The following is a 13,702-nucleotide window of genomic DNA, read 5'->3' as shown; positions in this document are numbered from 1 at the left end:
GTTGTTTCTACCTGGCTTGGATTATGCCTCCCCTGATATCGCTCGGCTAACAGTGTTATATAAACAGAAACCACTACCACACTTAAGCCTAAAAAATCATTACTGGCAATGAGATCCCTTACTATTCTATAGCACTCATCTTTGCCACCTGGTGGGGGGTCCTGGACCCTGCTTCCTAGAACTTGTACCTCTGTTTTAGCACAGTACAAATAATCCATTGTGTCTTCATTGTGGGTTTGGCAGCAAGTTCATTAAGGCTGTCTCACTTCTTGAGCTGTTACCTTCAGAAAATCTCAGTCTGAGGCCTCACCTTTTGTTCCTGTCCTTTCCACAGTGCCTCATGGCAGAAAGCCAGGATCAAGGCATTTGACCTGAGATTCCTATTCTGGCTGCTGAGGCCTGCTACTCCATCTGTTGGCCAACTCCTGCACTAGAGCGAGGTGGGATGAGAGAAAGAGAGAGGGAGAAAGAGCGGAAGAGCAGTCAGCAGATTAACATTAATCCTCCAGCTTTGCTCACTTCCAGCCAGACAAGAACAGTCACCGGACTGAGAACAGATTCCTTGGTCATCGTTTCAGCCCTTGTCTGAGGAGGGAGGCCCAGATTATCATCCACACTCTATTCCTGAAGGACCTAGCCTACAATCAACAAAACAGCCTGCTAGCTCCATGAAAGTTGAGAAAGGCCACTGCCAACGAGGATAAAGGAAAAGGGTGTAAGTTAGATTCCCCTTCCCTACTGGAAACCCAGAAGTTCCACAACAGGTGGGTCCTCGTTCTTTGAACACCCAGAAGAAGGGTAGAAGGGAAAAAGGATAGTACAAATGATGGGGAGGGGTCCTGGAGTGTGACTGATCTCTGAGACGTCTACCCCTCATCACTGCCACTGCCAAAGTGAAGCCTACCTGATTTGAGGAACAGAATACACCGATTCTGAGAGAGGGCTTCAGAGAGGCTAAGAGATGAGCCTTGGGAAGCTGCCAGTAATCAGTTGGGTGTCTGGCTCCCACAACAAGCGGCGCCTGAAAGGAGATCTGACACCAGACATGATCAGTCCACCACTGGGGGACTTCCGCCATACCATGCACGTGGGGCGTGGTGGAGATGCCTTTGGAGACACTTCCTTCCTCAGAAACCATGGTGGTGAGGCAGCCAAACCCAATAACTTTTTTGCTCGGACACTGAGGCATGTGAGGAGAAGTCCACTAAGGAACCGGGAAAGCAGAAGCAATGATGAGGCCTCGCCGACACCTCCTGCCATCTCACCTATCATCAAGAATGCTATATCACTTCCACAGCTCAATGAGGGTAACTACGAGAATGATGGCTGTGGTGTCAACTTTGCCTTCAAGAGCACACCTAACAGCTTCTCTGACTATGGTAGGTGGCCTCTGAGGTGGGTTCATTTGGTTGTATTTCTTTCAGATGTTTTTATTAGTATTATATAGCACTATCAATGTGCATAGTGCTGTACAGAATACAAGGCAGGAATCTGCCCAAAGGAGTTTACAGTCTAAATTCTGAGATAAGGGATATAACAATAAATGTGAAGGTAGGGGGATATAGAGAAAGGAAAATGTGTTTGTTTCAGTTTCTCATTCTTAGGTTTCACTTCGGTAGTGAACAGGGACTATGGAGTTGCGCCCAAGGTTGAATGAAAATATTGACCTTTGTAGTGTTTTTTAGGTATACATAGGAACTAATTAATTCTGTTTCCCCTCCCCCCCCCACACACACTCATACATATACTAATGTGTCTTTCTGAAATGTCATTTCTGTACACATAATGCTGAGCAGTACTAAATATGTTTATGGGAAGTACACTGAGTTTGATACTATCATCAAAAGATACTTTCATAATGTGGCTGGTCTCTGTTGCACTTTCTGTAACTCCACCAATGGATCGACAGTGGTCTTTTACTCATGACACAATCCTACTGCTTGCTGTTCTGGCAAAACAGATGAGGCATTCTGGCCCTGGTGTCATTGCTGTGATCTATAAACAACAATGTTAATGACAGCCTTTCAGGGTTATTCCAGGATTATTTTAGGCAAACGTGTCTGTACAGATGTTTAGGGCTTGAGGTCTTCTAGGGAGAGTAAGTGTGTAGGTTGAAGCTTTCTGACTGAGAAGTACCTCTTCAAGGCTTCCAGAGTGTTTTCAAGTGTCCTTTTTCTCAGCCAAGTAGTAGCAAAGCATTTACAGATGTTTCATTGGTCTCATCCACATCTTTGTAATGGATGTTAGAATGTATTTTGAATCTAATTATCTTATTGTGATGCACGAATAGTGATATTTTTGTCTGCTCATTCAATCCCAGCATGCATTTAGACATTATGGAACTAACAAAAGACAAGGAATAACAGCATACTCCCCCCCCCCCTCCGATCTGCTCAGTTCTCCACAGTGGCTTGAAGTGAGAAGTTTGGTAACTAAACAAAAGAAGTTAAACTATAAATAAAAAGAACATACAGGCGATACCACAAATATTTACAGGAATCCTAAGCTTTGCAGTTCTAAACGGAGTTACACCTTTCTGTCCACTGTAGTCAATGGGAAGAACTCTACTTAGGAATGTACTGTAACACCTAATGGTAAACATCAGATCAATACAGGTCATAGGAGTCTTATATATAATCTCCATTGCTTCCATTTTTGATTCTTTTCTAGTGCTTGAATGTTTACTTTGCTACGATCCACTTTCATCTAAAGTGCTCCCAAGTTAGTGAGTCTTCCCTGGGATTTCTAAACAGTACTGCTTGGCTTGGCAAGAGAGAGGGAGACTAGCTTTGCAAGAGCTCAGCAAATGCATTTACAAAAGCTCCTTGCAGGGTCTTGGTTTCCCTACAAGGTAATGAAGAACAAGTTGGGATTGACAAGGGATCCTAAGCAAACCAGGTTAAGAGTACATTTTGTAAGAGCAGTGGAGAGAAAGAAAAAAGATCTTAAATATTTTATTCAGTTTTAACTACTAAACATCCTAATGCTTTTTGCAATGTATTTGGCTGGCAATGTGAATGAAGATGTTTATGAAGAAAATTGAAAATTGTTACTGGCATTATCCTCTGCATGAGTTAAGTGCTAGTAAGAGGGGAAGGGAAAAAGTCTTAGGACAGAGAAAGAAGTCTGCAATCTGATACACGTTTACCAAAAACAGTAGAACTTACTTGCAAGCAAACATACACAGCGTCAAGCTCTAAATCTGTCACTCAGTTTTTCAAATATGTATGAAACAAGTAAAATGATATTTAGTCATTTGAGGGCAGCCTGTCTTATTTGTTGTCTTGGTCTGTGGGGGATTTGTCTCCAGTGTGAAATGCCAAACAGGCAGCTGCTGGGAAGGAGAACTATGTATATTGGGAAAGAATCTGCAGCATGTGTGTCAGAGCAGACAGTGGGAAAGGGTGGTAGGGGTTTGGGATGGAAGGACAAGAGAAGTGTAGGCCTAGATCGAAAGGGGAGCACGAACCAGAACAGACTAGAGCTCCTCCTGTGCCCTGAGCATTAATTTAGTATATTGTGTGGCCCTTTTGAGGAGGCAAACTGTATTACGCAGCACAGCAAGAATATAAAACCCAGGTCCGGGCTGAGTTTAACATTTTGGCTTTGGCACAAAAGCTGTGTACTCTAACTGCAGTCTATGCATATCTAGCGTAAACAGTTCACGCTGCAGCATTTGCACTGAGGTGGGACTAGGCAGGAGGTGAATAGCAGCCTCTGTTACATGCTCCTGTTGCTGCGACACAGTTCCTTCTCCGCAGCTGGGCTTCTCTAGCCTTGCTAGCGCTTTGGCTTTCCTCAAGACAGATATAGGGCAATGGTGCCCTCTATTGACCATTGTGAGTTATGCAATGGACACTCCTGGCCCCTCTGCCTGAGTGTTTTGTTTTATTCTTCCTCATCTTTGTTTCTTTGCCTAGGCTGATTGTAGCATCAGGATGGGATGAGGTGGGGTGGAGAATTGTGGTGTATGATTTCTCATACTAAGTTTGTGTAGTTATTGCTCAGGTCACACACACATGCGGTGCATAGAAAGATTTGTTCTGCCCTTAGTATAATGAAGTTTGCAAAGGAATGAAGGATTTTCACAGAGGGAAATCAGGATCTACATCAGTACTTACTGTGTGTGAAAGAGGATGAAGTGTATATTGCAAAACTAAACAACCATGTTGGACTGTGCATCAATTTTGCATGCTGGGCAGGGAGGTACCAGGCACTATTGACTCCCTGCTTGGTATCAACAGATAAATATTGACATCACCCTATGCTTGACTAAAGATGTGCCAGGATTTCTTGGTTCAGCCATCTCCTGGCAGGCAAGGGGGAATCCATAAAGCATCACAGTTGCCAAAAAATCAAGGTCCTATCTCTAAGCTACGGCAACTGCACAAGGTAGAATATGAGGAGGCAATGTTATTATTTGGGCTATCCCACAGCTTCAAGGGAGATGTCTGTGTATTATTCTAAGACCAGAGGGAAAAATATATCTTTCTGAGTGTGCCTCCAGTTTTACTTTACTTTTAAAATTGCTGCATCCATCAGATGACTGGGAAATATTGTCTTTGAACCTTATTAGCTGAAGATGGGAAGTCAAACAAGGAATGTGGCATGCCATGACTTAGAGAGCTGTTGCATGCTCCTTCTGCTGCATCAAATGACTGATGCTGCTAGAGAAAGGATGGTGATCAGAAAGAACAATTTGTCTTCAATAGTGAGAGAGACTCCTTGGAAATAGCTCATGAACCACCAAGCTGTGGCTAATCTGCATATTTTGGTTGCATGCTATTAACATAACATGTGTGAGTCTGGCAAATGTGAATAAATAGTAGTTTCACAATGTACCATAGCGTTTTTCTGAAATATCCTCTGATGGAAAGAGGTTCTGACTAAGCTCTTGAAAAACTGGACTTAGAAATCATGTCAGTTGTCAAACATCATAATTTTGATCTTCATTTGACTTGTTCCCTCAGTTTGAATCTTTAACCATTTTGCTGTCACATGTGTTAATAGCCCTCCAGCCATGAGGGACAGAAGATGCTTCAAAAAATGAAAGCTTTAATTCTCAGGATTATAACAAGAATGGGCAGGCCACACAAAACAGTTTTGCTTAGCCCCAGGAGAGCTGGACATTAATAACTAATCCATCCACATCTTTTACAGTAGCTTAGTGGCACACAGCAAATGTTTTGCATGAAGAAGGTTCTAGGTTTAATCCCTGGCATATCTAGCAAAGATGTACAATTTCTAGAAATTTTGAAATCTTGGGGAGGAGATGGAAATATAAGCAATACTTTCTTATCAAACCTTAATTCATTCCACTGCTTTAAAAGCATAAAATGCATAATTTATATGTTAATATAAAATAAAATAGACTATTTTGGCATAATTAATTACAAAATTTAAAATGCCTTAAGTGATATAGCTAATACTTAAGAGAAAGAGATGCAAACTTTGGTACACTATGCTGCCTTAGCACATGTATATTAATTTTACCATCTGAGAGGTAGGAAAAATAAATGAAATCGGAAAATAAATTTGGTATTGAAGGACAAATTATATTATTTGGGTAGAAATAGATTCATGTAGTCACAGTAGGAATGTTTACCAACATGTTTTATATTAAGCTGACCATTATAACATTGAAAATACTGAACTCTTTAATAATGTATTATCATACACATCACAGTGTATTGATTATGAACAAAATCAGTCACATTTAAATAATAACCATACACACAGTAAACACAAAACTTATCATTATCTAATGCTGTTGATTGTCTTGCATTAAAAAAAAAATTCCCCGTATGTTCTGAGTGAGTAGAATCTTGTCTTTAAAAGCATTTAACTCATTCTGAAGATAAAATCTTTTAGTTAAGTTTTTTTCTGGTGCTCCCCAAAATTTCTAACTTTTGCATTGGAAAGCTTGGGGGGGGGAATCCATGAAGAACCCCTCCCCCCAGACCTTCATATACTTATCTCTTCGCCTGAGACCTTGAAGAATCATAGAATACTGAACTAGAAGGACTAGTGGTCTGATTTCGCACATAGAAGTACAATGAATAATTCAAGAGAGCATTTTTACAAAGGGTATTAGGGCTTTATTATAATTATGATCAAGGAAGAATGCTTTAATGAGGGGAGGAAGAGTGCATATACTACTGAGTATAGTATGTACTATCTGTTGGTGTGCATATTATTCTACCATATAACATCTGCATAATTTGGCTTGGTTTTACTTAGGTTAGTTTCCTCGCTCCTGAGCCTATTGTATTGCTTATTGGATGTTCCATCTTATTGACTGCATTGACTTACACTGTGTAATGTGCCCTGGGTCTCAGTGTAATAGGCTGACTGTAAATAATGTAACTGTAAATAAATGTGTTTTATGTTTCATATATGCCCACAGCAGAATAATTGTCCTGCACTCTGACTTGCACTCAGTTCTTCCACTGTGGCATAAACTTTTCTCTCACTATTGGTTTCCTTGTGTTTTCAGGACTGGATTCTGGATTCTGCACCATCCCCCGTGTTCCTCGCTCAGAGAAGACCCAGGGCAGCTCCTGCACTAATGAACTGGCTCGTTCAGACTCCTTGCTGTCTTTCCGCCTTGATCTTGGTCCTTCACTCATGAGTGAGCTCCTCCATGTATTCAGCTTCCCTGGAGACCTCAGCAGCAAAGACGGGGGAGAGGAAGGAAATGAGGAAATCAAAACTCCAAGCAGCAGTGATGCCAGCTCTCCACTTCAGCTGAAGAAGAGCACCTGGGCAGAGGTCTCTTTGCCCTGGAGATCCAAGTCACTACACAATAATTGTGAAGAAAGCAAAGTCTCATCTGGCTTTTGGAGTCACTCAGAAGCTAGCTTGCCTCTAGGACACTCAGTATGTACCAATGGAGATTCTCATTCCATAGAGTTGTCCCAGGAAGGGTCACCCTGTTCTAGGGGAAAAAGTTCTGACTCCGAAGCAGTAGCTGCTGAGCAAAAAGAGAGCCACTGGCAAGGGCACCAGAATGACTGCAGTGTGGAAGCAAGAAGATTTGACCATGCCACCCAGATTCTAGCTTGCCGTTATGGCCCAGGAAACACATACCACAGCCTGAAAGATCAGGAAGAATCAGGAAGCCAAGCGTCATGGGAAAGCTCAGATGCCAACACATGGAGCTGGAAGGCAGGCATGGCAGTACAACAGGCACACAGAGCTGGATGGCACCAAAAAGCAGAGGAAGAAGAGGAGGAGGAAGATGATTTTTCAGGAGACTGTGCAACCATTGCCAGAGAGGGACACAGTGATTCCTTTAATTATGTCGATGAGGATGAGGAAGATGAAGTTAAGGTCTGAGCAATTAAAAGAAGCAATGACAATTGGCACATTGAGGGTGAAATCCCAGGGTTAAGTTTATTTGGAAGGGTTTTTTTTCAGTGGATATAGGTTGGCAGGTGACAGAAGAAGCTCATTTATCTGTCCTGCTCCCCACCCACTCGAGCATTTTAAGAAAGGGTTCGTAGAAGAGCAGGAAAGCCAAGTCCCTGTTGCTGTTTCCTTACAACCCCTCCTCTGGTTTGCAGCCAGCATTTAAAGACACTAATGAGTTCATATCCTCTTTGTCTCTACTGGCTGGCTGACTCTGCCACTGCAGCTTGGGCTGTGACCCCTCAACACACTGATAGAAAGAAATTATTCTTGATAAAAGAAGCCAGTGGGACCACCAAGACCCTCTGCATCTGTGGTGCACAGTTATAGGAAGGGAAGAATGAGGGGGAAAGGAAGAAATCTAAGGTGTAGAAAGATCAGGAAAAACTGCAGGATGTGAACAGAGCTACATGTAACAGCACCCATTTAGAAGTCAGGAGATGCCCATTGCCTGAAGCAAAGATCACCAGAGTTGTTTTTCCAGTCAGGTGGACAGACATCAGACCATTCAAGAAGTTCCCCCTCTTTTTTCTCCCCTGGGAAGATCAGAACTGATTTGGACGGAAAAAGGGGTATTTCATCCATTTCTTCATTTATCAAAGTCCAGGTTAGACCTGGACAATTCATTTTGCATTCTGTCAAAGAAATATCACCCAGGTCTTCTGCAGGTAACAACCCTGAATCCAATCCAGGATCCAAGTTATATTTATTCCTACTTCTAAGGAATGCACAGGAATCCTCTGTTAGCTGGAGAGGGTATAGGAATCCAATTCTTAGAAAAGCATGCAGAGGGAGACCTCCTTACACCTGACTCTGGATCTCCTACAGTAGGAGTAGATAGTGTAAGACCTGAGCAGCACTGGACCTGATTTTCCCATTTTTGCCCCCTGTACACAGGACCCTGCACTACTGTGATGGGGCAGCTTACCCACAGGCTGCTTGTTCTGTGGCAAAATGAGGAAACCATGTTTATTTGGAAGGTTGGGAAGCCATGTTTCCCAGGTCATGCTTTGACATGCCTATGATATCCTAAAGGTCATTAATCTGACCTCCAGGGCAATTCAAGAGAGCATAATGAGGTGATAAAACCCTGAGAGTGAAGGTTTTCAGGGAAACAAGGGACATGTCTGGAAAGAGAAGTAGTCTAGAACAAGCCTTCTCCTTGAGGCAGTAAATTACTGAATGACAATTTCCACAGGGGGGGAAGATGTGCCCAACAAGAAAAGACTGACTGAATATGATTGTGAGAAATGAGATGTTCCCTTAGCACAGCAGCAACCTGAGATTCAGACTTCTAGTCCATCTTCCCCCGCTCTGCATATTTTAGGGGATATTCACACACAGCTCTCTGCTTTTTTCACCCCCTCCCTGATCTGCATTTTTCCACGGTCAAATCATCAAATTCTCAAGGAACTTATTCAGATGAGAAACAAAACGGATGAAGCAGATGCCAGACAGCACACTGATGAGGACATACCAAGCAGGAGGAAAGAACTGTGCCATGGCATTTAGTATGGCTGTTAGCAAAATGTAGCAGGGAATGCATTTAATCTATACAAATTAAGTTTTAAAAACCCAACAACAACCAGGAATATGAATTTGTCTTGATCCAGTTACTGAAAAATGACTCCCTAAAGGCTGTTCACTTGGCACAGGAGGGGGGGGGGCGAATTGTCTTTTTCAGGCATCAAATTACCCATGTCAGCAGAATGTCTCTGGGGAGTCCTCCCTAATATGGGGGGGGGGCAGTCAAGGAGTAGTTTCTGCACCACCCCATGAGCTCTTTTCCCCTCTTGGTTAAGCAAGATGGAATATATTGTTTCCTCTTAGCTGTGTACCAGTGCACACACCTATAGATTTAGGAATCCTTGCCTGGTTTCCGCGCATCTCCTTCCTTCCTGATATCTCCTCTGACCCTGGGGCGGGGGGTATCGGATCACAGTGCTCTGTGTGTGTTGCCAGCCTGAATGCCTCTGGGCAATGCGGGCTCTCTGGAATGAGGCGGTTCTCCCAGCACTCACACAGAGAGGTCTTTGTGGCAAGGCAGAAATGGCTGGGAGGTGAGGTCACACAGTGTTGTCTGTCACAGCACTCTGATTGTTCAGAACTGGTTGTGGCTGGAGGAGCCCATTCCTGCATTTCCCTTAGCCAATGAGATTGATGAGGTGGGTGGTAACAGGGGAGGCAAAAGCAGGAAGTAACACGAGGAGCATAATAAATAAGCACTATGGAAGAAGCCCTAGCCAACGGATGTTCTTGGCTCCATGGGGTCATATGTTGACCTTAGCCCACTGCCTCAGCAACATAAACTGCTGCAGCCACCTTTAAATAGCTGCTCTGGGACATACAGCACATGGCTGGCTTTAGTTCCAGGCTCAGAGCTGGCTGTTATGATGTCTATAGCTAGATTCTTGGAAGTGTGATCTAAGGCTCTGGAGGTGGGGGAGCTACTGTATAATTCGTGCCTTCCAATGGATATAGGAAGAAGAGATAGGGAGTCCTTGCATAGCCCTCACCTGCAAATCTCAGCTCATTCAGAATTTGTCAGATACACTTCAGTCCAAAGATTCTGCCCTTTCCTCCTTTGTATTCCTTGCACTTATTACTGTTCTCATTATTACAAATTTTATATGTATGGATTGCTGCTGTGATGGTTCTTTTCTGGGGATTTTGGGCTTTCAAGACTTGCAGTTCTGCTGCAGGAGCCTAGGACTTAATGGCCCTAACTCTAAACTTCCCACTTCTTGAAAGATGGCTACATGGGCAGTTCTTCCTGCAGTTGCCTAGCAACGGTTTCCTTCTTCCTCACTAGAAAAGTAAGTGTTTGGGCTCAGGTTGAAGGCGTGATTAATCACTCTGTGAGACTCCCATCTATTTGGGCTGTGTTCTTCTGACTAATCCTTGAGGCGCCAGAGGTTAGTCGTGCAGATAATGAAAGCAGGAAGAAAAGAACATTCTTGATTCTTGTAGCAATGCAGGCAAGATAATTCTGTCCTCCAGTTCTCTAGCCAGTCTGGTCCACAAACGCTAATGTAATCTATCTGTTGCTAGCTATTGGTCGGACACAGTTATAGCCCACCTTTCCTTTAAGAGGTTCAAGGTGTACCTGATACTCCCCTGCACTATTTCACCCTCATAACAACTCTTGTGAAGTAGGCTAGGATGAGAGAGAGTGACTGACCCAGTATCATCCAGTGAGCTTCATGACTCAGTGGGGATTTGAACTTGGGCATTCCAGATCCTAATTCAGCATTCTAACCAGTACACCACATTAGCTATACTCCCCGCCCCCCTGAATTGCAGTGTTTGTTCTTCTGGTGCCAGTGAGTTCCAAAAGACAGCAATGACTTTTCAAGGTCCCAGAGATTTTTTATTCCCACCTCAAGCCCAGCCTCCCAGTCTGTTGGGCCCAGTACATCAGATCTGCATTTGCTCAAGAATTCATTATTGTATGATATTGTTGATATCTCCAGTTTGCAGAGGAAGAAGTGCGTATATGCTGATAACACATTCAGAGATTCACCTTGGAACAAGAAAGGCCAAAGTTGAATGAAATGGTATGAAAGGAGGCAGTGCATACTGGTGCAAGGCATGCTTTAGTAAAATTCATATTGTTAGCAGTTTCTGATGGTTCATCAGCTGCTAGATAGTTTTGGAAGCAGAGGATTGCACAAAGGACCCAAGTGGTCTGACGTCATACAGGGAGCTGTGTTAGTTCACAGAAAAATCCAAAAAGCAGAAGTCATGTAATGTCTTTTATTACAAAAATAAAAGGTTTCGTTCTGTAGCAATTCCACCACCACCCCCTCAGCTTGAGTAAGATAAGATATGCCAAGCTCTAGTTAATGGCTAACCTGGCTGGAATTTTCCTAGAGATAAACAAAGACCAAAGAAGACTTTCCTTAATGTGTTTCATAGCACTTTTAACACCTGGTCACTCATTTCTATAACCTGCAGTGCCTGGTACCAAAACAAGGTTGCTGCTGTACTAGACCATTTGATGGAAAGATTCCAGTGGGGTCATCTCTTGGGTGCAGAATGAACTGTTACTGCTTAGAGTGATAGCATTGCACGCTTAGTAGCTCAGAAGCAACATGAGCCCAACTGTACAAGTGGAAATTAAAAGGCCAGCAGAGACAGCATGTAAATCAAGACTTTCTTTACATAAAAGGAATTGCCATTTTCCTTTTACTCACCTGCAGCTTGTTGAAGCACCAGCCTAATAGTAGTGATGTCTCCCAGTTCCATGTCAGTAACAGTGTGCCTCCTTACTTTGCAAGGTAAGGTGAGTTCTGCTCCCAGGCTCTAGCCAGAAGTGCTAATGTGATGGGAACTATAGAAGGAGAGAGTTTGTTTCTTTAGCAGTGGGAGGAAGTTCCCATTTTAGAGCATTATCCTTAGATTTCCTTTTCGTACTGTCAGTAGTTGAAATATGATGACTGAAAGAAACAGTTCACAGGAGGCAGTCCTCTTTCTTTGAAGTTATGACTAGCAGTGCTTAGGGAAGATTTTATGCCCTGCTTGAAGGAGAAAATCTTGAATCCTTCATGATCATACCATAATTAATCCTTTTGGGAAATGTTCAATTTTGTATCCATCCAGCAGTTTTTCTAATGAGTAATTTGTGTCCCAAGAAGTGGCTTTAGAGAGGGGCTGTGTGATTCAACAGTAGATAGTCTATATGAGCACAGAAGATTCCTGGCTCAATCCTCAGTATCTCCAGTTAAAAGGATCAGGCAGCAGGTGATATAAACAACCACTACTTAAGACCTTGGAGAACCACTGCCAGTCAGATAGAAAAGATTGATCTAGATAAACCAATGATGTGACGCCACATGACTCAGATTCATATGTTCATGTGTATAAATTACAAGGGGGGGAGTAGTCAACATACTTTTAAAAGGTCTCAGCTAGGGTTGCCAGGTCTGTGTTGGAAAACACCTGGAGACTTCGAGGGTGGATCCAGGAGAGGGAGGGGAGGAGCCTCAGCATGGTACAATGCCATAGAGTCCACCCTTCAAAGCAGTCCTTTTCTCCAGGGGAGCTGATGTCTGCCAGCTGGAGATCAGTTGGAAAAGTGGGAGATCTCCAAGCCCCACCTGGAGGCTGGCAACCCAGACAGCACTACCTGCTATGCAAGTGTCCATAATGGCAGTGCCCTATAAAATAGGGTAGAAACCTGGTCATGATCTCACTACCAGCTTGAAATGGTGACCGTCATCACAGTCCACTAGGAATCTGTTAAGAGAACATCAAGATAAACACAAAAACCATTTTTTTTAAAAAAAAAAACCCTCTCAAAATGTCATGGTAAGGATGACCCACTGTTGTTGAAACCAATAGGCCAGACATATCAACTGAAAAGAGAAGAAGGAAGAGGTACCTAGGCCTATGGCTTCATTACCACAGGAAAATCATGGTAAATGTTATAAATATTAAGATACAGACATTTTTATAACATCCCATGCTATGAAAAGCTGAATTCAGACTTCTGAATCAAGTATTCAAACTGAGCCAACATTGGCTACATTCAGTGGTTTTACATAATTTATTCGGTTTCTGCTATAATGGAAAAGTAGGTTGGTAGGACATTGAAGCTGCATAATGTGATTACTTGGAAATGCTATTCAACTCTCTTGGCCTCAGACTTCATCCAGCGTTACCCACATGCTTTCAATTTTTTCTTTGCAGCCATAAGGAGTAAAAAAAAAATCTTATTAAAATGAAGTAAACAGATTTGTGCACAGTAACAAATTCTAATGTGCTAAACTAGCATAGGATTACAAAATGCCCAGTGTGCTGCCCTCCAGTGATATTATTTCAAGGAAGAGTTCTGGAAAAAAGGAATCGTGGCATTGGCCTATAATGCACATACAGCAGCTATTGTTACACAGAGCAACGAGACCTGAAAAAGAAAAGAAAAAAAGGGTGAAGAGGCCAATTAAGAAAATGCCAAGGAGTGAAAGGAGTGATTATTAAGAACTTTTAAAAGTAAGAAGTAACATTTTTTTTGAGAGCTAATGAAGAGGTAGAAGAGAGATGTGCTCATTAGCAGGTAATAATCAGAAGAGCAAAAGTGCTTAGCCAAAGTAGAGGGGAGGGGGTAGGCAAACACCAGTTTGTAATGGCTGTGTGTGACTATAACACACATCAAGATGGGTAGCAGTGTTTGTAGCAATAGAACAATCTTTCTGAACAGAGTGGTTATAGATCAAGATGGGTAGCCATGTTTGTCTGCAGCAGTAGAAAAGTGCAAGAGTCCAGTAGGATCCTAAAGGCTAACAAAATTTGT

At 42.7% G+C, this 13,702-nt stretch overlaps 1 protein-coding gene across 1 annotated transcript; it reads left to right on the top strand.

Annotated features, from left to right (window-relative positions):
- The first annotated feature begins 313 nt into the window (after positions 1–313).
- On the top strand, positions 314–10,049 carry CDC42EP1 (CDC42 effector protein 1). Its single transcript, XM_060245497.1, has 2 exons — positions 314–1,379; positions 6,497–10,049. The coding sequence occupies exons 1-2, from the start codon at positions 962–964 to the stop codon at positions 7,336–7,338; spliced, it is 1,260 nt and encodes a 419-aa protein (XP_060101480.1). The 5' UTR covers positions 314–961; the 3' UTR covers positions 7,339–10,049.
- The last annotated feature ends 3,653 nt before the right edge of the window (positions 10,050–13,702 follow it).

The sequence above is a fragment of the Heteronotia binoei genome, chromosome 8 (genome assembly GCF_032191835.1).
Source record: "Heteronotia binoei isolate CCM8104 ecotype False Entrance Well chromosome 8, APGP_CSIRO_Hbin_v1, whole genome shotgun sequence".
Classification (NCBI taxonomy): Eukaryota; Metazoa; Chordata; class Lepidosauria; order Squamata; family Gekkonidae; genus Heteronotia; species Heteronotia binoei.
The sequence above is the reverse complement of the archived record's forward strand: the minus strand, read 5'-3'. Positions and strand labels throughout refer to the sequence as shown.

Coding starts and splice junctions, on each gene's coding strand:
- CDC42EP1 (XM_060245497.1), top strand. CDS start 962: ATGAGCCTTGGGAAGCTGCCAGTAATCAGTTGGGTGTCTGGCTCCCAC. Junction 1,380..6,496: donor TAACAGCTTCTCTGACTATG/GTAGGTGGCCTC, acceptor TTGTGTTTTCAG/GACTGGATTCTGGATTCTGC.